The sequence below is a fragment of the Montipora capricornis genome, chromosome 7 (assembly GCF_036669925.1).
Source record: "Montipora capricornis isolate CH-2021 chromosome 7, ASM3666992v2, whole genome shotgun sequence".
In the NCBI taxonomy this organism is placed as follows: Eukaryota; Metazoa; Cnidaria; class Anthozoa; order Scleractinia; family Acroporidae; genus Montipora; species Montipora capricornis.
The window spans coordinates 45,639,566-45,661,890 of NC_090889.1; the positions used below are offsets into that span (position 1 = coordinate 45,639,566).

General features: G+C 40.4%; 1 protein-coding gene across 1 annotated transcript in view; it reads right to left on the bottom strand.

The window, feature by feature from the left end:
* The window catches only part of LOC138056087 (mucin-like protein), a 40,312-nt gene that overhangs the window by 3,683 nt on the left and 14,304 nt on the right, over positions 1-22,325 (bottom strand). The window contains 17 exon segments of the mRNA XM_068901925.1: positions 4,204-4,322; positions 5,286-5,411; positions 5,770-5,895; positions 6,431-6,553; positions 6,966-7,091; positions 10,746-10,871; positions 11,520-11,615; positions 11,618-11,855; positions 12,341-12,540; positions 16,298-16,552; positions 17,107-17,439; positions 17,593-17,811; positions 19,327-19,853; positions 19,935-20,027; positions 20,142-20,242; positions 21,232-21,570; positions 22,034-22,176. Of these exon segments, the coding sequence (XP_068758026.1) occupies positions 4,204-4,322; positions 5,286-5,411; positions 5,770-5,895; positions 6,431-6,553; positions 6,966-7,091; positions 10,746-10,871; positions 11,520-11,615; positions 11,618-11,855; positions 12,341-12,540; positions 16,298-16,552; positions 17,107-17,439; positions 17,593-17,811; positions 19,327-19,853; positions 19,935-20,027; positions 20,142-20,242; positions 21,232-21,570; positions 22,034-22,176 (3,290 nt within the window).

Here is a 22,325-nt window from a genome sequence, read left to right on the forward strand (position 1 = left end):
AAGTGTCTTCTTTACTCAGTATCGCAAATTTTCATTTCAGGTTCACATAGCGAAACGTTGTAACAAAATAATCTGCTAATCTGGGAAACGTTTCTTCGGGATAAGGACTAAAAATTATTCAGTATTCCATGTTTGGCTTGACAAAGTAGTTATAAGGGACATTCTACTTAAAAAAGCAAACGGGTAACTCCCGCCGAAGTAGACTAGCGTACGAAGCGCGCACGAGCGCGAAAGCTTCAAGTCTCCCGATTTTGCGCAGGCGCCAGTTCTCTCTCGATTCTATCCGCGCGTTCGGCGAATGAATAAAAATAAAAGGCTGTGGACAGTACCGCCAAAACAGTCAATAAATCTTTTTACGTTAATTATACAAAAGGAAAGGGGAAGAAAACAAGGAAACACAAGGAGTGGCTGACAACAGAAACATGGGCACTGATTACGGAGAGAAAACGACTAAAGGATCGGATCAACCAAACACAAGTCCAAGAAGAGAAGCAGGAACTGCAAGCATGTTACTGGGACAAAAACCCGGAAAAGAAAAGAAGCGCAAGATCAGACAAGAAAAGCCTCATTGAGGAGCTGACCCAGGAAGCAGAGACCGCAGCGGACCAAAGAAACATGAAAAGACTATATGAGATCACGAGGACCCTCTCTGGAAAAAGAACAGCAAACCTAGTCGCCCAGTCAAAGACAAGAACGCGGCAATACCATTTCAAGGGAGGAAGGCCAGAGAACAAGATGGGCAAAACACTTCAACGAAACACTCATCAGGCTTGCACCATCTGTTCCGTTTGATATCCCCCACCTACTGAACTCCTTGCTATTAACACCAGCCCCCCTACCAAGTATGAGATCATCAAGGTCATAAAGTCATTGAAGTCAGGCAAAGCAGCAGGCCCTGATGGAATACCACCTAAAGCTCTGAAGGCAGACATCCAGACTTCAACTAACATCCAGCACGCACTCCTACACAAGATCTGGGAGCAAGAGAGAGTGCCAGAAGACTGGAAGAAAGGCGACCTCGTGAAGCTGCCGAAGAAAAGGGACCGCTCATCCTGCAAAAACTGAAGAGGAATCACGCTGCTGTCTATCCCAGGGAAAGTACTGACGAGAATCATCCTAGATAGACTAAAGGCAGTACGGGACAAGACATTCGGGATGAACAGGCTGGCTTCCGGCAAGACAGATCATGCATAGACCACATCGCCACAATGCGAATCAACATTGAGCAGTCCCTGAAGTGGCAGACCCCCCTGTAGTCAGTCTTCGTCGACTTTCAGAAGGTGTTTGATAGCGTCGACAGGGATGTCATCTGGAGACTGATGCACCACTACGGTTTTCCACCAAAGTTCGTTTCATCCAACGACTGTATGAAGATGCCACCTGCCATGATGGGAAGCTGACGGAACCCTTCTTCGTACAAACCGGCGTTCGTCAGGGATGTCTGTTGTCGCCAACGATCTTCCTGTTGTGGTCGACTGGATAATGCGGCAGGCCACGGCAGGCAGGAGAACTGGAACACAGTGGACTTTCACGAAGCAGTTGGAAGACCTGGACTACGCAGACGACATCAGCCTTCTCTCCGACAGATATCAAGCCGATCAAGAAAAGCTATGCCGTGTTGCAGAAGAAGAGGAGAAGACTGGCTTCCAAATCAACATCGGGAAGACGGAGGTCATGAGGGTGAACAACAAAAAGCAAGAGCCAGTGCGACTACACCAAGAAAGCATCAAAGTCGACAAGTTTGTTTACCTGGGCAGTGTAGTCAGTAAGGATGAGGGCACAGACGGAGACATCAAGTTCCTAATCAACAAAGCAAGACAGACCTTCAACACCCTACGGCCAATCTGGAGATCAACAGCTTTCTCGCTTCACAACAAGATCCGGATCTTAAACACCAACGTCAAGTCGGTCCTACTTTACGGCTCAGAAAACAGTCGGGTAACAAAGACCCACAAACTCCAGACATTTATTAACAGATGTCTCAGGAACATCCTCAACATCAAGTGGCCGGAAGTTATCTCAAATAAACAACCGTAGGACAGGACCAGGCAAGCCCCAATCGAGTCCGAGATCAAGAAACGACAAGAAGATCTTTTAGATCTCATAACTAATACTGATGACTATAGACACAAAACCACCTGATCAATCTGTAGCACAACAACGGACAATGACTGCACACGATCTTATTGTACCATCACTTATAGCCGTTGGGAAAACTCCGATTGCTACATGAGTCGTAGCCGTTGTGAAATCTCCGATGACGTAATGGTCTTAATTAATTTGGAATTTTCTTCGGATATGCGTGGGTATCAACGATACGACAATAACACTATTAACAACTTACAGCTTTCTTTCTTAAAAAAAACGATTATTTTTTTCACATGAGTAAAGCGGTAGCAAAGTAGTCACATGAGTCACACAATTGAAGAATTGCGTTATCCACGACTATGTTTAGTGCGGTGGTTATTTCCCTACCAATTAAAGTTGCAACGTCGACACATTCAATGGATGACGTAATGACCTTTTATGTATTCAATACTTGCTTCCAATCAAGCACTTCAATAACACAAAAAGGCAATATATTTTGTACTAAATAAAGAGTGCAATATTCATGAAATTTTAAGTACATTAACGTTTTAACAGCTTTTGGCGAATAAACATCATAAGTTGCGTGATTCGAAGTGCCACTGACTATATGACCGAGTAGAAGTTTGGGTCTGCACACCAACAAAACTAAATTTTATCTGTTTTCTTCCCACTATAGTCGCAACGTAGTACACATTCCAAAGCATTCCTTGTTGATTCACTGATGACTATAGACAGAAAATCACCTGATGAATCTGACAACAACGACTGCACACAAACTTGTTGCGCCATTACTTATAGCCGTTGTCAAATCTCCGATTGCACCATCAGTCATAGCTGTTGTGAAATCTCCAATGACGTAATAGTCTTAGCTTTCTTTCTTAAAAGTTATGATGACATATTTCAATGACACAAAAATATATAAAATGCTTTAAATAAAGAGCGGACTATTCATAAAATTTTAAGTACATTAACGTTTTAACAGCTTTTTGGCGAATAAACATCATAAGTTGCGTGACTGGAAGTCCCACTGACTATGTGGCCGAGTGAAAGTTTCTTTCAGCTCGCCAACAAAACGAAAAAAACTAGATCTTTTAGATGTTATAAACGCGCTTTAAAAATTTAGCTGTCTTCTTACCACTGTAGTCGCAATCTAGTGCATATTCCATAGCAGTCCTTAATGATTCATTGATTACTGTAGACACAAAATCACCTGATCAACATTTAGCGCAACAATTCACAACAACGACTGCACACGATCTTATTGCACCGTCACTTATAGCCGTTGTAAACACTCCGATTGCAACATCAGTCGTAGCCGTTGTGAAATATCCGATGACGTAATGGTCTTAATTAATCTGGACCTTTTTTCGTATTTGTATGGATATGAACGATACGAGAATAACACTATTAACAACTTAGAGCTTTTTTTCTTAAAAATCACGATTAAATTTAATTGTTTTTTTACACGAGCAAAGGGGTTGCAAAGTAGTCACACGAGTCACATAATTCAAGAAGTACGTTATCTACGGTTATCTTTAGTACAGTGGTTACTTCCCTACCAATAAAAGTTGCAACGTCGACACATTCCATGAATGACGTAATGGATTTTTATGTATTCAATACTCGCTTCTAATCAAGCCCTTCAATAACACAAAAAGGCAATATATTTTGTATTAAATAAAGAGCGAAATATTCATAAAGTTTTAAGTACATTAACGTTTTAACAGCTTTTGGCGAGTAAACATCAACGTGCAGACGAAGAACCGCGCTCGGCTCATGGCCGCGCGGTTAATAAGCAACGTGCAGAGCAAGAACCACGCTCGGCCCATGGCCGCGCGGTTAAAAATGGGGATGGATCGGTCACACGCTCTGCAAGCCTGTCTCTAACGTCACCAGACAAGCCATTGAATGGAATCCACATCGGAAGCGGAAGGTGGGCCGACGAAAACAGACCTGGTGCAGAAGCGTTGACGCTGAAGTGAAGGCAGCTGGTAAGACGAGGACCGAGATGGAGAGGATTTCCTAGAACCATGTTCGTTCAAGGTTGTTGTGGCGACCCTTTGTTCCCCAGGGAATTCAAAGGCATGTTGATACAAAACGAAAATATTATCCAACCTGAGACACATTTAACCCCAGTATCTGCAACTCGACAGACTGGCTTCTCTCCTCGTCGGATGGTGTTCGCGGTTCTTCTGCAGGTGGAGGAGGAGGAGGTTCAGCTCCCTTTTCAAGTCCTTTCAGCAAATAGACAAACATGTATTTCAAAACTAGTACACTTTACATTGACACAACTTTATTAAACATAGTAATTCAGAACACTAGAAGTCATGTTTAGTTCTTCTAATATGAAAAATGCCCAAACAGAGATGTATCCCTTCTTGAAAAATTTGGGAGGTTCAGCTAATTAATATTCAAGAATTAATATTCAATCTATTGCCTCTTAATTGCGGCTGTCGTACCCTTTCAGATTTCTAAATTGCACAAAAATAAAACCAGACGTTGCATGCAGCTTACAGTGGGTTGCCAGTGGTAAGTGTTACACAAACACAAAAAAAAACTGAATTGGGTGGTATTGAACTGCAGCGTTCTAATTAATTTTTTCAAGTGGGGGGACCATTTGAAGGGTCACCCAGACGTCGTGCCAGCAAAGGCCCTTTGGCTCACACGTTCAGACGTTTAATTATTTTGTAATGTCCTGTCCAATTTTGAGGTCTTTCAATTTTTTAAGCTTTGTTAGTAAATTCAGTATAAAGATAAAAAGTGTGTGCATTTGTGACAAAAGCGCACACTTTCTTTAAGACTTATCGAGTACGAGTAATAACATATGACAACAAAATGGTAGCTTGACAGTTGGCTTTTCGAGTAGGCATCTGCATAATGATATTTCTTCGTATGTATATTACCAAGCTATTGTAAACAAAAAATGAATACAAGATAAATACATAAATTAAGTCCCCAAACCTTTCCAAGGTTGAAGAAACTCAATCGAGCAGTTCATAGCGTCATCTTGACCGATTAAAAAGACAACAAAAATGGCAGGCAACAAAAGACAACAAACAACAAAATGGCAGGCTTCTTGTAAAATGTCGAACACTGAGAAATAACTGGACGAGTCCTAGTATTTAGAGCCAATTATTTTCATCGGTCATGTCACTAAAGTTTGCCTTTCTTCGAGTTATTTATTGCATTGGACTCACCTTGGCATTTGTTGTCAATCCAATATAGTCCTTCTCCACAAACACAGTCGTAAGAGCCAGGTTTGTTTTCGCATTGCATGGATTCATCTTGGCACTCATAGGTGAACAGCAAACACTCGTCGATATCTGCGGTATTATAGCATTCGATTTACTTTATAAATCAGAAAGAGTCCTTCACGTCTATTCTCAAGACAGACCCCCCCCCTCCCCCCAAAGAAAAAAAAAACCAAATCCATTACACAATTGAGATTACGATCGCCACCATACCGTTTTTCATCTTTTTGTTCTTATGTAGCAAAACTAAGGGGCTGGGAGGGAGACAAGGGAAAGGAGGGGGGGGGGGGGGCAAAAAAGTATTTGTTGTAACATATAGCGTTGTACTGGCATAGAGGGCTTTGCTAGCCCTCTGATTAAAGCAAATCACTCATACAAACAGGAACACTCTTAAGGGTAGCACATCAGGCCTCTTGTAATTATAATTTACCGTTGCAAGTGAAGCTATCAGCATCGAGAGTATAACCATGTACACATGAGCAGACATAGCCTCCGTCGGTATTATTACATCGTTGGTCGCAGCTGTTCAATTCAAAAGATTCACACTCGTCTTTATCTGAAAGAAAAGCAAGCAGAAAAAAAAATACTTGGGAAGTCCTTGTCTAAGAAAAAATTTCAATAAAGATATCGTTTAGAGTTCCTTTATGTCAGGTACTTCGGCGTCGTCAATTTTGCAGGTGTGTGTGTGGGGAGGGGGGGGGGGGGGGTGGGGGTGGTTAGTTAGAGACCCATCTTAGGGTTTCCGACAGCTTAAGATTTAAAAGATGCATACTAGATCACTATGTTACTTTGTAACTAATTCTGGCCCAAAATATGGCTCTAACAGCTTACAATATTATATTTTAGTATAAGCTTTAATGATTTCGTAGCTCATACGCAACCATTCAACTACATGTCACGTAAGATCTCCTACATCTATAACAACAAAGATTTTAACCAATTTTCAGCAAATTGTCTCAACTAACATCTACTGAAATGGATAGTCGCCCAGAGAAAATCCTGTTTACAAAATTTTTAAAAAATACGGGGGGGAGGGCATCCGCCCAGTCCCTTCCCCTGTACATCCTAGGGGTAATTAATACACCACCTACCTCTGCAAGTTTTTCCGTCCTGTTGTAAAGCATATCCTTTTCTGCAAGCACACTTTTCCTTTCCATCAGACAACAAGCAGATATCGTCACAGCCAATTAAATTTTGTGGACAAAGGTACTTGGCTAAAAAAAAGGACAGGAGAATGTTCATTTTTTGCAATGATCTTTTTATGCTATGTCCATTCCGGAAGACCTATTAATTTAAGTAAAGAAGCGAATGCATTGCAAATTGTCACAAGTAGTCAGAAATAGTACTAACATGTGATCCTTCGGTCTTTACAATGCTGGTAAATGCTTTTAAGGGCGCGTTCGATTGACCCTATTCCGGAATAAGAATACGTGGCGTGATGATTAAAACGGTATGTCTGGCGCGTTTCGAAGCAGCAAGGATAATAAAAATATTTTTCAAATAGCATTTTAACCGATGTTTGACCATTTTAACGTGAATCTCTGTAAAAACGAAGGATTTCTACCATATATTCCATGTATTCCTATTCCGGAATACGGTCAATCAAACGTACCCTAAATAACTCACCTATGCAGTCCTTTGGATTAGCGGGATCCACTTCAAAGTCTGCATCACATTTGCAAGTGTATGAACCCAATGTATTCTCGCAGGTCTGCATACATCCTCCTCTCCCCGACCCACATTCATCTACGTCTGCAATAAGACACCAGGGTGAGTAGGTATGTTACCTTGAGAAGGAGAAGGAGGAGGAGGAGAAGGAGAAGGAGGAGAAGAAGAAGGAAAAGGAGGAGGAGGAGATGGAGGGGAAGGAGGAAGAGGGGGAGGGGGAGAAGGAGAAGGAGAAAGAGAACGGGAAGGAGAAGAAGAAGAAGAAATTAATATATGCTTCATATATTCGCCGAATATCTTGTAATCTAAACCTATACGACGCACTCACAACGTGACCAGCTAATGAAGTTTAGACATTTTCGTAGACCCAATGAGCGCAAAGTTTTTTGATCATTTCAAAAGATATATATATATATATATATATATATATATATATATATATATAGCAAGTAGGGGGTTCCAGTTAGCTGCAGAGTGCTCGATACGTGAAGTAGAGCGAATATAGTCAATATAACGTTTAGAAGAAAGACAACTTCACAGCGTAGCGACTTCAAGTTTCATGTTTGGACAATCATCAGGCTACAGATCTTACATTTGCATTCTAACTCATTTAAAGACCATTCTAATACTCTAGGGGAGCGTGCTATTTTAAGTTCGACAAAAGGTATTTGTTCTTGTGTCTGCATTTAGAAATTAACTCGTTTCTTTTGTTCAGTAGGTGGCGCGTATCTGCTTTTATTATGTACAACTTTTCTGTAAGGCACAGGTCGCATCTCTTTGATCCACATTTGTATGGTGAGGCGAAAGACTCTATTGCCCAGCGTAGCGTGTAATTGATGTTATTGTCCTTTAGACTCCAGATATGCCTCGATAACTCCGTCTCACTGCAGTACTTTTTATGCCTGAAGGATTTAGTGTGATTGTTGTATCGGGTTTTAAATTCTCCCTCTGACGCTCCGTAGTAGATCTTGGTGTTGATATCGCTTGTCACTTCGGCTCTATAGACTATAGACGATGATAGACATTTGCCGTCTAAGGGGCATGATTGCTTGTTTCTGCAATTGCATAGCCGCGCTTCGTTAGGTGTTTTCGTGGCGTTTAATACTTTTGCATTGTGTTGCCTGATAATGCCTGTCATGTTGGTTGTGCAGCAGTAGCTAAGCTTGATTGTGTTCGTGTTTAGAATTTTGTGAAGCTTGTGGCCTTTGTGGAAGTGTTTCTTGATCAGGTAGATGAATTTTTTTCCGATGTTGGTCTTGACTTGCAGGTTGTATGGTGGATTGAACCAGAGGATATTGCGTTGACGGTTCCTTTTCCGTTTGCTGTTTTGCTTGGCGGGCTCGTACTTGAAGGTTGCGTTGTGCCCGTTTTCCTTAAACGCCAATTCGTAGACATCTTTGGCTTTGTCGAATTCGTCTTTGTCGCAAGACAGGTCAGATATTCTTTTGTTGACCATTATTGGCAGCTCTTTGATGATGGTGGGTGGATGATTCGACCGTGCATTGATGTATGATAGTTTGTTGTTGGGTTTTCTGTAGGGGTAGTACTTTTATCTCTGCAAATCCAGCGTTACGTCCAGAAAGTCGGTGGAAAGTAGGTTCGTTTCGATTGTGATTGAAAGGTTTTCTTCTTTGAAGAGAGCGGTTATGCGCTTTCTCAAGCGATCTAGGGTGGGTCCGCTGATGTTGCTAACTACAGCGAGGCCATCGTCTCTGTATAGGCCTATGGACGCTTTGTTGACAAGGGCGGATAGTTTACTTAGGAGGTAAAGCCCTACTAATTCACAGACCTCGGCACCATCGAAGCAACCCATTGTGACATCGAACAGCGAGTTTGGCCCTTTCTTTACCCATGTGTCACTGCTGTCAAACAAGAGGGATTTTCTTGAATTCTTGATGACGGCTAGGGTCCTTTGTGGGATGGAGGTTATTGAGCTGGCATAGGCAATGGCTTTATCTAAGACATTCTCTGATACAGATGGGTAGAATTCCACAATGTCCAATTTGATGAACCGTGAATAGCTTTTGTTGGAAATCGCTTTGAACCAATTTATTACAGTTGAGGTGTTCTTCCATTGGTTTAGGTTGGTCGCGGAGATGACAGCTTTGTTTATGGTGTCAAGGTACTGCTTGGCGACTTTTCCCATTTCCGGTTTCGATGGGTTTATCAACCGACAGGGAGTTTTGGATTTGAAATTCTCATAGAGTATTAGAATGGTCTTTAAATGAGTTAGAATGCAAATGTAAGATCTGTAGCCTGATGATTGTCCAAACATGAAACTTGAAGTCGCTACGCTGTGAAGTTGTCTTTCTTCTAAACGTTATATTGACTATATATACATATATATATATATATATATATATATATATATATATATATATGACTTTGCACAAGTTTAGGTTTCACGAGTAACCATCGTGAAACCTAAACTTGTGTAAAGTCATAGTTATTGCTCCTCAATCAATTGAGTTGAGCGCTCTACGAAATACGTTCTACTCAAAAAAAGAAATTATATATATATATATATATTTCAATCTTTAATGGACAGGGATTCCATAGTTTAGCATTACGGTATAATTAATATGTAGCTTGACTGTTAACATTTATAAGGACGCAGTATGATCTGAAGCGTCTCCCACCGCGTAATAATAATAATAATAATAATAATAATAATAATAATAATAATAATAATAACAATAATGCTTTATATAACGCTATTTCCCTTCAGCCCAATAGCGCTTTACAATAATTACAATCCAAAATAAGAAAATTTACACGTAGCAGTAGGATGAATTTTACAATTTTCAGGTAAAAACTATGTTAAAACTATTTTAAGATATTAAAACTACATTTTTAGGTAAAAAGACTATATTACATGCTAATCTAAGTTATAACATTTTTTGAAAAGGTATGTTTTCGTATAGGTCTTAAAACTCGGTAACGAGGTACTCTGTTTGATGTAACGTGTAACGTCACTAATTCCTTCGCCGGTCAGTTTAGGTAATGATCAGAGCCGCACTTTTATGACGTCTATCAATTCTATCGGATAGGTTCTTGCTCAGACCGCACAATAGTCAAAAGCAGAAAAAAACAAAGATATAAATTTTCCTTGCATTATTGCTTTAAAACGGGTCTAGCCTGTTCTTTGACCTAGAAGACGGGACCATATTTTCTTTCTTTTATGGTCAACGTGGTTCGACCACGATAAAATTATCAATGGAAACGTCTTTAAATTTATTGACCTGACTTGCAGTTGTTAATTTTGCAACTAGTTGTAATAGCGTAGTTTTCCAGGGTTCCTTTTGATAACAGAGTCAGTTTTGACCCTGACTGGGCTACCTTGGCTTAAATAAATAAAGTATGTATATTACAGTATGTAGTCAAACTTAATCTTATGGTGACAAGCCATTTGCCAGAAGAGCGGAAGAGAGGAGAGGACATGAGCCAGTAGAGGAGTGTAGAGGAGAGCAGAGGATAGGAGGGGAAAGGAGGGGAGAGGAGAGGAGAAGTGAGGCAAGAAGAGGAAAGTAGAGCAAAGAAGAGCAGAGGATGGCAGAGAAGAGAAGGGAAGAGAAGAGGAAGACAGAGAAAAGCAGAGAGCAGAGAAGAGTAGAGCACAGGAGAGCTGCGGGGAGGAGCTGAGGAGAGTAGAGCAGAAAAAACAGAACAGAACAAAGTAGGGCAGAGAATAGTATAACAACGAATTGATCTTTCTAAACAGCTGCTATATATGCTAACCAGCACAACTCTTCTTGTCCAGAGGATTTACAACATATCCAGCATCGCAGTCACACTCAAATGATCCGTGATTGTTCAAGCAATTTTGTCCACAGCCTGCGTTATTCGTCGCACATTCGTCAATATCTGAAACGTTTTAAATGCAACATGAGATTCAACATATGTAGAATAATTAAATGATTCGCTTTAGGGTATGAATTGTGCAAGGAGGAACAGATGTGGGAGCCCCAATCACACCTTCAAGGGGTCCTTCAATTCTCGTTCTCATAAGACATATGAGAATTATTTTGTTTTACTTTCAGTAGATATCTCTCAACTTTCTCTTAAAGATGAGGTGATTTTTCCTTTTGTGCCGCAATATGACGTCACATACTATTAAATTAAAGTGGAAAAATGAACTCAGAAAAAAAAAATCGAAATTTAGCTTCACGAGTGTGGCAAAAAGTGGATGCTACGGGCAAAAAAAAAAAATCAAATTTTTCGCGGTGGATAAAGAAACAAATAAGGAAAGTTTTAGCGTTGCAAGTTAAGGAGTCGAGAAAGGTACACGCAAGACTTTCCGAGAAGTCGCGACTAGCGCTTTTCATGGTGAGACCGCGACTTTAGAGTTTTAATTTCAAGCGCGACACGCATAACCGCTAAGAAAACGATTTCGTACGAAGGACCATTCGTACCCCTAAATCAAACTCCATTTCAAAATTGCAAAAAACACCTCCATCGGGCGAGGAGGACTGAGGGAAGGTGGAGGGGTGGGAGGAGATTGCTATCCATTACCTGTACATTCGACTCCATCTCCTGTTAACCCATCTGGGCAAGGACCACAATCGAAGCCTGACTCGTTTGCAGGTGGCTTTAAATCAGTGCACTGGACCCCGGATAGCAGGGTTGGAAATTTTCCTCACATGCATCTAGGTCCGCCTCACAAAATGTGCCGGTATAACCATTTTGACACACACACGAAAGTATATTGAATCTTTGACCTCTGTTATCTGCGTCATTTTCATCTACAGGTACACACGTTCCTAGATTGTGACATGCGCACACGTTTAGTAATGGCCGCAGTACCGTAGCTTGCTTGGAATCATCAGCGACCACAAACTCTATATCAATCTGCAAAAAAAATATGAAAAGAAAATTTGCCATGCAGTTAAAAAGATTGTCAAATTTAACCCAGCACTAAAAGTTATTCTTAACCTATAACTTAAATCTTGGCTATACAGCTACATGTGCACGGTTACTCCCCCGCCAATGACAATTCAATAAATAAACTTTTTGACAGCGCTAATAAGAGTTATTGAACATGGAATTTCTATCGACGTTTTTGGTATTGGTAACGAAGTACTCTTAATAAATGAGTTAGATAAATGAAATGTAATATGCCGACGAAGGGGAGTTGAAGAGAGTAAACCGTTGTTGCACCCAAAAATAGGACCCACGTATTAACTAACGAAAGAAACGCGTACGATGTAAAATATATGATTATTATCGTCATCACTACTGTCATGAAAAGAAATATAATCATCATCGTCATCTTTAACATTACGATGATTAACGCTTGTTGTATTTTAACTACCACTTCAGTTTTGATTAGTTACCTCTTCGGTGGTTACATTCCAAGTTAGCGTCACGGACGAAACATTGGTTGATAATTTGGCCCCTTTCGGAAGACTTCCGGAGACGTTGAAGGTCATGGGATCACCGTTGGGATCTTCTGCAGTGACAGTTACGCTGACCGTTGTGTTCACTGTCAAATTAAGCTCGGAAGGCCCAGACATAATCTTGGGTGGGAAATTATCTAAAAGAGCAAATGTGTAAGAATACAGTGGTATTTTTTACATAAGCCTTGTTAAGATGAAAGTTATGATGTCAGTTATTTTGGGAGATTTCCAATAACTTGGAAACAAATGGCTTACGTGTATATGTTTCAGAGGGTCTGGTTGGGTTTACCGCAGTCTCACTTATATCAGTTAAGATTTTAGCTATTTCCCTGTTACCAGTCAATGTATGTATAGGTGTGATTACTGTACCTTCCTTATGTGTTATTAATATTACAAATTAAAAAAAAAATCGATGTTTCAACCTATTCCTCAGCTATCAATAAAACTTGTAAATTCACCTCTCAGGCATAACCTAGGAATGTCGAGGTTCCTCAGCTGTCGCGGGTAAAAGTGACACCAATATTGAGGGCCTAGCATAGGGTTGGCGGGATGCGGAATACGCCTTTTTTCTCTGGCGACATGCGGGATGAAAGCCTATTTGCAGGTGTGATCTGGGATAAATAGAGGTGGACAGGAAGCGGGAAGTTCATTATTTTTATGGCGGGATGCGGGAATTCTTGATTATTACGAGCGGGGAATGGATGGACTTCCATTTACACGGGTGGTTTTTTTCTACGGTTGGGTTCTCAACAATAAACACCGACCCACTTAACAGTCCGACTTTGTCAAAAGAAGCCAGTGAATCACTAATTGTTTACTTTGAATGGTCCTCAAAGGAAGTGTTGCCGCCCAGACTGTGCGCTCAGTAAAGCTGCTAAAATGGGAACTGGAATACCTTCAACAGAATTTCAGTCAATTTTCCTATGACAGCACAAATTTGGTGAGCTTTATGACCCTTTATGTGGAAAATCTTCATTCTTCTGTTCATCACAAGAGCCAGGTCAATACAATGTTTCAATACCCGCGAGACTTTGGAAAAACAGTCAAAGAAGGATTAAAACGAACAACTTATTGGTCGGCACATTACTATACGAGTAGAGGATCATGGTATTCGCTACCTTAATGGACGCTTGGCCTATTCGACATTCCTCCAATGGAACAACCCCTGTAGGCAAGGGTTCTCACGAAGAAATTGCAATGATGCGATATTGGGCTAAAACGTATGGCGCCAGGGAAGTGTAAGGCAAGAAACAATAATGGCACGGGCTGGCTCCCCGTGAGTGAGAAGATTATTCTCACTTCAAATGCTGTCACGGCAGACAAAGTCACAACCGCTGACTCAAATGCCAACGGTGGACTCTCCCGCACCCCTGGCCCTGATGAACATGGCGTAAGGCCAGAAGAGCGAAGAGAGTTTAAAGGGAAACTACGGTCTAGAAAAAGTTTCTCTGAATCGAAAGTTCTTTACCTGTATTGTCATACTTGACCAATCATTTGGACTACAAGTGTTTAAATGGCCAACAATAACGCTTCAAAAATAGTCAAATTTAAATTGAAATCCGCCATTTTTGTTTTTGTGTATTCAAACGAGGCTATGACGTAGCAATAGTCAAGGATTTCTAAATGTACTTGTAAATGTAAATGACAGACCCTAACAGACAAATTATATAGCAGTCAAGTTTTCACGTTTGAGGAATCCATCCATGTTTTATTTTCGCCGGCCAACTTTTCTTTAAATTTTAATTTTCCGGTGTAAGCTTCGGATTTTTAAAAATTTCTATTTGTGTTCTCAAGTCTAAACATGCGTTTAGTTTCATCCCCATCGAAAGCGTACACCCACACGCTTCTCGGTGTGAAAGTAAACAAATGCGTTTGCTCAAGCATCGAAGACGGCTGTCCCTGAAGGAAGAAATTGAAAAAGGTACGCTTGTGAATATTTTTTCTTCGCATGTTCAAGGTTTTTGTCTTATTTACATTTGCTCTGGCTGATTTTTGCCGCCTAGTTTGATTGACTAGAAAATCTATAACAATTACGTGTCTTGAGTTTCTGTCGCACTTATGGCCTACATGGCCTACTACCTATTGAACCACAAGTCCGTTTACCATAGTTCATCTTACATTTGAATTTCTAGAAGCAGATAGGTCACACAACATTGAGAAAGTGATCAGGGATCGAAGAAATTGGTATGGTCGAACACGTTTGTTGACTATTGCTACGTCATAACACGTCATATCCAAGATGGCGCTCTCCAAGTCACGAAAGAGGCAACTTCAAAGTGCTCTTGTCACATTTTAACAGGGAACTGGACAAAACGGCAATTATTTTCGAATTCCTGGGGAAAAGTTTTCGTACTTTAGAGAAACGTTTCTAGACCGTACTTTCCCTTGTGAAGAAGAAGGGCCTGAAGAAAATATTCAGTCCGCAACAAAGTGATAATATAGAGATTAAGCAGGACGCTTAAGGCCAACGGCAAACGGGAAACGGCAGGCTTCTGCTTCTCATAAAAGCGTGAAAATTCTCTCATTTTAACTTGTCCCGTTCCTTTGAGAAGTTGCTTGAGCAGAGAGCAGGGATGGCTCAGTGGTGAGGGCACTCGCCTCCCACCAATGTGGCCGAGGTTCGATTCCCGGACCAGAAGCCATAAGTGGGTTGAGTTTGTGTTGGTTCTCTTCTCTGCTTCGAGGGTTTTTCTCCGGGTTCTCCGGTTTTCCCCCCTCGGCAAAAACCAGCATACAGCCGATTCCAGCTGGCTGTAAGCTGTGCTCCAAGGTCACACATGGACCGTATAGCGGCTGCCAGAGGCGCCATTGTATGCTTTTGGTTCGACCTTGTTGAGCTGCGTCGTTGCTGTACTTTGCGACGGCGATTAGCAGCGACAATTATTATTATTATTATTATTATTATTATTATTATTATTATATTATTATTATTATTATTATTATTATTATTGCCATATGGAGCTAAAAGGGCGGAAATGAACTAATAGCAAGCACGGTTCTTCCATTTTTGGCAAAACCCAAATTTCACTCCGACGTTTGCCGTTTGGCGTAAACTTTATGCTTAATCTTTCTAATTTTCAACTCAGTCGGTACGTCAATTTTTTGGTAGGAGTGAGATCCTTGTTTGGCTGCCCGGTGAGGTTTAATAAACGTGTGATTTTTTGACTCGGACCCACTAGAAATTCATTTTGTCGTTTTTCAATTAAGGCAACAAATGTTCACAAAAAAGAGTTGACTTCTTGACGAAATGAAAACTGGAAAGGCGCTAGTCATTCCTGGGAAAATGCCGGTGCAGTGTTAACTCTGATTGAACAGTTGATATTTTATTTTACAATTTAACAGAAATTGTATCTTGAAGACATGTAGTATGTTCGAATGTTACTGTCTTTTTGTTTCCTCGACATGGTGCTTTAAAAATTTTCATTCACTTCAGTATATGATTGGAATATTTCCTGAAAGGATGGTAGTGAATAAAAATGTTGAATGTTCTAAAATATAGATGTTTCCCATTATGCCCCACATTTCACCGATCTTTCTGCAGACCCACTGCCTTCCTTTTTCTTCGCTGAGTCATGTACTGTTTTCTAATCCAAGAGAACTTACCCAAAAGTTGGTAATTTTGGGAAACTAAAACCTGCGTCTGCTTTCTATATCGTAAATAAAGAAAGAGGCTATGATGCATTTCCTTCTAAAAATCGCGTCTAGTCCAAAAATACACACACTTAAAAACGGGATCGAGATGAGATGTCAGGAGCAGGTGGGGTGGTGGGATTAAAGAAAAATTAGTGGCGTGAAGCGGGCTTAGAAGGTCCTATTTTAGACCCTCAATCTTCAGCTATCAGTTAATCCCCATTCATATCTTCGAATTCGTTTCTAGATGCACTTTTAACTTACGCAATTCTTCCGATTCGCTCTCCAGCTGCACAGATATTTGTTTAGTACTCTCTCCAACTGCTGTGTCTCCTGTAGAGGCTATGTCGAATAAGCAGTTGACATCTCCTTGGCAAATAGCCTCTGCTTGCTGCCTTAAAGCGTCTTTCGCAAAAGTGATATTATCCAGGAAAAGTGGCTCAAATGACTCATTCTTGAAGGTGTTTACATCTTCTCCAGGGTTGTAAGCGAATAGGGATGTGTTAAACGTAACTTGCCCTGAAAATGGAAATCATTCCACTTATTAATAAGTACAGTCAACATCTTTTATTGAAATAAATAACAGGGAGATTTATTTTCTGATTAGCAGTTTTTGCAGTTTGTACATTTACAAGAGTTCACCGAGTTCACGAATTTTACAAGCATGATCGCAATATAATTTACAACCAAGCACTTTTTTCGTGCCATACATTTTGTTCACCCATAAGGTTGGAAAAAAATCAAAATTCTTTGCTACTTTGGCATCTGCGATGAATCTGCCTTCGTAACCTTAGATGTAAGTGATAATATAGTAGTGCATAATGTATATACTGTAACAAAAAAGGAAAACAAAAAGAACATTAGCCGTATAATTGAAAAACTGTGAATTGCCCCTGAACAACAAAGTTGTTCCAAAACTAGAGGGCGTTAAAAAAGAAATTACATCCCGTATTTTGATGAGAGATTAAAATTTCAAAGCCAATTTCCGAAAAAAAAGTAATTTGTAGTTCTAACTTTTAGAATACCACATTTTCCTTCTGGAAAACCAAGCTATACCCAGTCAAGTAACTTACATTTTTTTCCAAAATTATAGTGGATTTCTCTTCCTGTGGCGTTATGATTCAGTGTGGTACCATCGGGTCTCAGGAAATCATCCAATGCGTCATCATTCCAGGTGCCTAAAAGGCCTTTTGTGAAACCTTTAAATGACACAGGAGCAGCAAAGACAATGGAGAGTGACTCTTTTACTTCCGTCACTGTCACAGATATCCCAGACGGAAACGTCACAAGGAAGGAATTGTTTTTGGGACGTGATACTGCTACAGAGCCATTCAGGTTCAAACTGACGTTGGTTAAACTGTCGAAACCTTGAAATACTTCTCCATCGACCAACACCTTTAAACCTCCTAAAAGTGAAAAACACGCGCGTGTAAGATGAAAGGAAAAAAGTAAATTTAAAATGATGCTATAATGGTCAGTTAGAAAATAATTAATTAACTAATGAATTACCTGATCAACCTGTCAATTAATTATACCCTGCGTGGTGCATCGACACTAACCTCCGTCCTTCAGCGCCACTTGCACAGCGCTTGTGTTAACTTCTTTCGCTACTGCTGCAGCAAAAACGGTTGCTGTTCCTCCTCCTTTGGCAAGTTTTGTTCGGGCTTGTAACTCAAATTGTCCATTTTTCGCGTTGACCATTGTATACTCTCCAAGACCATTGAAGGTGTAGTTTCCACCATCTAGGGTGACGAAATGAGGATCACCCCATAACCAGCCTACAGAAAAAAACATACGCTTGTCACTTAAAATGGCAATCGAAATATCGATATTGTTTTCAGTGTCAGTAAAATTTTCAAGATTACAAACATTTGACTATTAGGGACGGGTCCTCAAGGGTTGGTCAGCACGCAGGACGTCTACTACCTCTGAGTGAAATGAATGAGTAGACGTTTACACGCACGCTACTAAAAGCTGTCGATTTTGGAAAAAACACTGCACATGTATTTATTCTACTGAGGGTATATAATTATATAAATTTTTGTACAAAGGAGGCAAATACTTTCAGTGAAGACACTCTAACCATGAACACCATTTTTGTGTACATTTTTCTTATTTGCAATAAAAAATTGTCAAGTACTTGTGAAGAATTTAAATTTCGTGGCTGGTATGACGCGGCGTTTCGTCTCGGCCAAGAGACTCATCAGATACTTTTCGAATTCCAGCAAACTCGTTGAGCATCGCGCTCAAAGTCCCGTTCGCGAAGTCAAGATGTTAGCAGTCTGGCCTTCTATCACAGAAGGATTCCCAACCGCAAAGTTCACGAGTTATATCCAATAAAAAATTGTTATATGCAATTTGATGGCGATGCTCTACGAGTTTGCTGCAATTCGAAAAGTATCTGATGAGTCTCTTGGCCGAGACGAAACGCCGCGTCATACCAGCCACGAAATTTAAATTCTTCATTTTTCTTATTAGTTGTCCAATAAAGGCTGGTTTTCACTAGAGACTGAGTCGTAGTCGGAGTCGTAATCAGAAGCGTAGAAGGATACGATCTATTGAGAATCAAACCGACGGAGTCGGAAGCAGAACACTCATTCCCCTTATGACTCCATCGCTTACAATCAAATGAAAACTAGATTGTCGGAATCGGAAGCAGAAGCGGAATACTAAATCAATCACAGTGTTTGATTCCAGGCGTTGTGATTGGTTGGCTCTTCCACTCCTGCTTCCGACTCCGACAATTTTGTTTTCATTGGATTATAAGCGACGGAGTCATAAGAGGAATTGGAAGAAATGAAAACGTTCTGATTCTTCCGACTCCGATTTCGTCGGGCTTATGACTACGTTTACGACTCTGATTTTCGATTTTCACTAGGTTGTGAGCTCTTTCATGACCCCTACTACGACTACGACTCTGACTCTGTCACTAGTGAAAACCAGCCTTAAGGCCTCTTCTCAAGCAGGAGGATTCATTTGTACTTATATATTCATCAATTTCGTATTTCTTTATTTTTATGGTGTAAATACTCTTGTCTTTTTTTGTTCGACTCAAAAGCCCTCATTGTGCAGTCATCAAACAAATGCACAAAAAGATGTCAAGTGTTCATGGTTTTAGTGTGCTCCCTTGCTCGAGTAATTTAGTGTTCTTCAAATTTTGGCCTCATGACTTTCAAAGAGGGCATTCTATTGTATCTTTCCACTGTCACAGTTTGCCCTTGTGATTCTTATTGAGTAAACAGCATTTAGCGCAGCGGTTTACTCGAAAAAAAAGAACAACAACAACAACTTACTCCACACTGGGGGAAGGTAGTTCTGGCATCCTTCCGATGGTCGCTTTCTAAAAAATCGTTCGCACAGTTTGGACTGTACACAGCAATATTTGAAGCCCAAGACGTCACTGAATTGATGTCTTAGATAAAGTGATTTCGAAGCCAGCTTGTGATACCGGTGAATAACTCCTCCATCAGGGTAGCCAACGATCAGAGCACCGAACCGGGTGTCAAACCTGGTGTGGTAACAACACTGTCGACCTCTGTTGGCTGCAGAAGGAAACCTGGTATATACACAGTAGGTGACCGGTGCTTCTGGTGTGATCCACTGAAAACGCTCGTCGAAGAAAGCTTGCCTCAGAGTGCAAGGACATGGCTCAACAGCATCAGTGTACGACGCAGGGTCTGGCTGATTTTTAAACCAGCGAAGGCACTTCTGAATGGCATCTTGTTCTCCTTTTGAATTCTCAAGTCTGAAGAACCACTTTCCAATGATGCCTGTGTTTCCCACAAGACTGTCGATGCTTTCCACCCCAACAGTCCCTGATCTGTAAGTCGAGTAATTAGAGAACCGTGAACATTACGAGAACTTCTCATAAAAGCTCATAACTAGAAACAAACCTACCAACCTTTTATAGTTAAACAAGTTCCCAGTGTCGTCTCCAGCATTCCATCCCATAACAGGAAGACCTCTGTAGTTGGTGTAGTGTATATGGTTGGACCTGAGTTGAAAGAAAACAACTCAAGACAGGCGATAAAGAAATGAGAATGCGGGTAAGTAAAGGATAACACAAAACGTTTTACATTTCTAATGTTAATTAAAAGGTGATACTTACACACTACTTGGGGCGGACCACTGTATGCCACCTTCAGGGTAGTTAAACATGACAAAGGCGTAAACTCCGTCGGTAATAATGACCGCCTGAAACGTGTTCAGCTGGAATGGAGAGATAAACATCCATTGACAAAATAATACAAATAAATTGAAGCACACCTTGTCTATTTGGTAAAACGTTTGAGAAATGAAAGGTAAAACACGGAACTCAATAAGATCTTTAGTTAGAGTAAGATCCGCCTTCATTTCAGGCGTTTAAGAGGTGTAGGATATTTGTAAAACAATCGAAGATGATAACAAATGTTATTGTTATACACCTAGACTGTCAATCAACAAAACGAGCACTTTGATTGGTTAATTTTTGGTCACGTGCCCCTGATCAAATTCAAATGTATCCCGACCGGGATACAATTCCGTAATACATCATCTTTTGTTAATAACACATTTACTCTCTTCGCTCTAAAATGTCTATTTGAATACTTGAAGAAAAAGCTGCATCTAGATGAGAGGAACTGGATGCACTGGTTGTGTTTATTTGTTGCATGAATTACAAAACCGCAAGCGGTGAGTACGACACGGATGACTTGTCTCGCTGTTTATCGTCTTTCGACTTCAAAGTCGTCTCTTGGAAATAAATGCACTCTCTTTCAGCTTTGAAATGGTATTTTAATCTTGATAATATGCCTGCTTTATCGAAGAGAAAAAAATTGTGTGTGAGACGAGAAAATGACGTCAAATGCTCATTACTTATTAATATGCAGCTCGGGAGTCTTAGGCTTTCAAGGGCCAACCCTCTGAGGTCCAATCGGTCAGTTTTGAATGTGAGTAATGGTGGACCGTGAAATCCAAAACTGACACTCAATGTAAACGTCCTTTGGATAAAAATCAAAGATCAAATTTTTGCCAGTCAAGTGATAAGCAGACACACTTTCAAAATCTGAAGAAAAAATTTTGATCACAGGGGCAGTTAAATGTTTGAGAACCATGAAAAAGATCAGCGTCATTAACTGATAGAGAATATTAATTATTCGTTAGCGTCTCATGCATCTGTCATAAGTTGAATCATTTAAAGAATATTATACATATCTCACCAAATTTTGTGATGCTGCTGTATATTCCCGAGGACGGAGTTTTTCCCATGTAACAACAAGAACCCAAGATGCGCTGAAATTCGTTGGAAGAGGTCTCGAAAGAAGCTTCATGACGTCTGCTGTTGCCATACTTAACGTTGTGTTTGCACCTGGGATGGAATCGGAATATACCTGATAAAATACCTTTGAAGGTCCAGTGACAAACGAATTCACGAGGTCTATGTTGCTCCAATAGGGTGCCAGAATTGGATCGTATCTCAGCCAGTATCTTTGACCAAATCTGTAAGGCCATCGGTTTAAACGTTCACTTTCAAACTGGACTACGCCATTGGGACAAACCTGTAGGATGAAACAAGCCTATTAAAATAATGTGCATTTATCCGACGATTTGCTAGTCCATATGTTGCAGGTAAAATCCGTTCCCAGGTTGAATCCATAATCTACAATCGGCGACAAAATTAGTTGGGACAGTTTGCCAACAGAGCACTCTGGCAACGACGCTTTCATTGTTTGCAAAGAAAAATAGTCCAAAATGTACTTTTCTGGGATACCCGACCCTTAATTTTCTTCAATCCATCTGAGTGCGTATTCAACCTAGGTAAAATGCGGATCACAATGCAATTTAACCTAGGTTAAAAAAAACGAATTTTGCCGGCAACACATACATGTACTTTGTTTACATCACTATGTCATAGCTGGACTAGCAGCCTCAGTAATTCACTGTTTGCGTATGTTAAGCCCTATGATAGCGTCTGTTGATAGTATATTTAAGCCATGGGGTTGAACGAGCCAGTAGACTTACATGGAGTTTCCTGTGTCGTTTACCAAAGAATGCCATTCCCCCGTCAGGGATATTTATCCTAAAACACTTCTTTCCGCTGATGTCGAATGTAATGATAGAATCTCCGGCGGCATCTCCATAAGGGTACATCAGGGCAATGGGTTCTAAGGAAACACCATCTATCAATTAAATTGAATTCCTTACCAATACATATACATTTAACCCTTTCCTCAGACAGTGAACGAAAACAAAAACAAAATCAAGTAACTATATTTGATTTTAAGACCATGATTATGTATTCAGAATCTTCCTC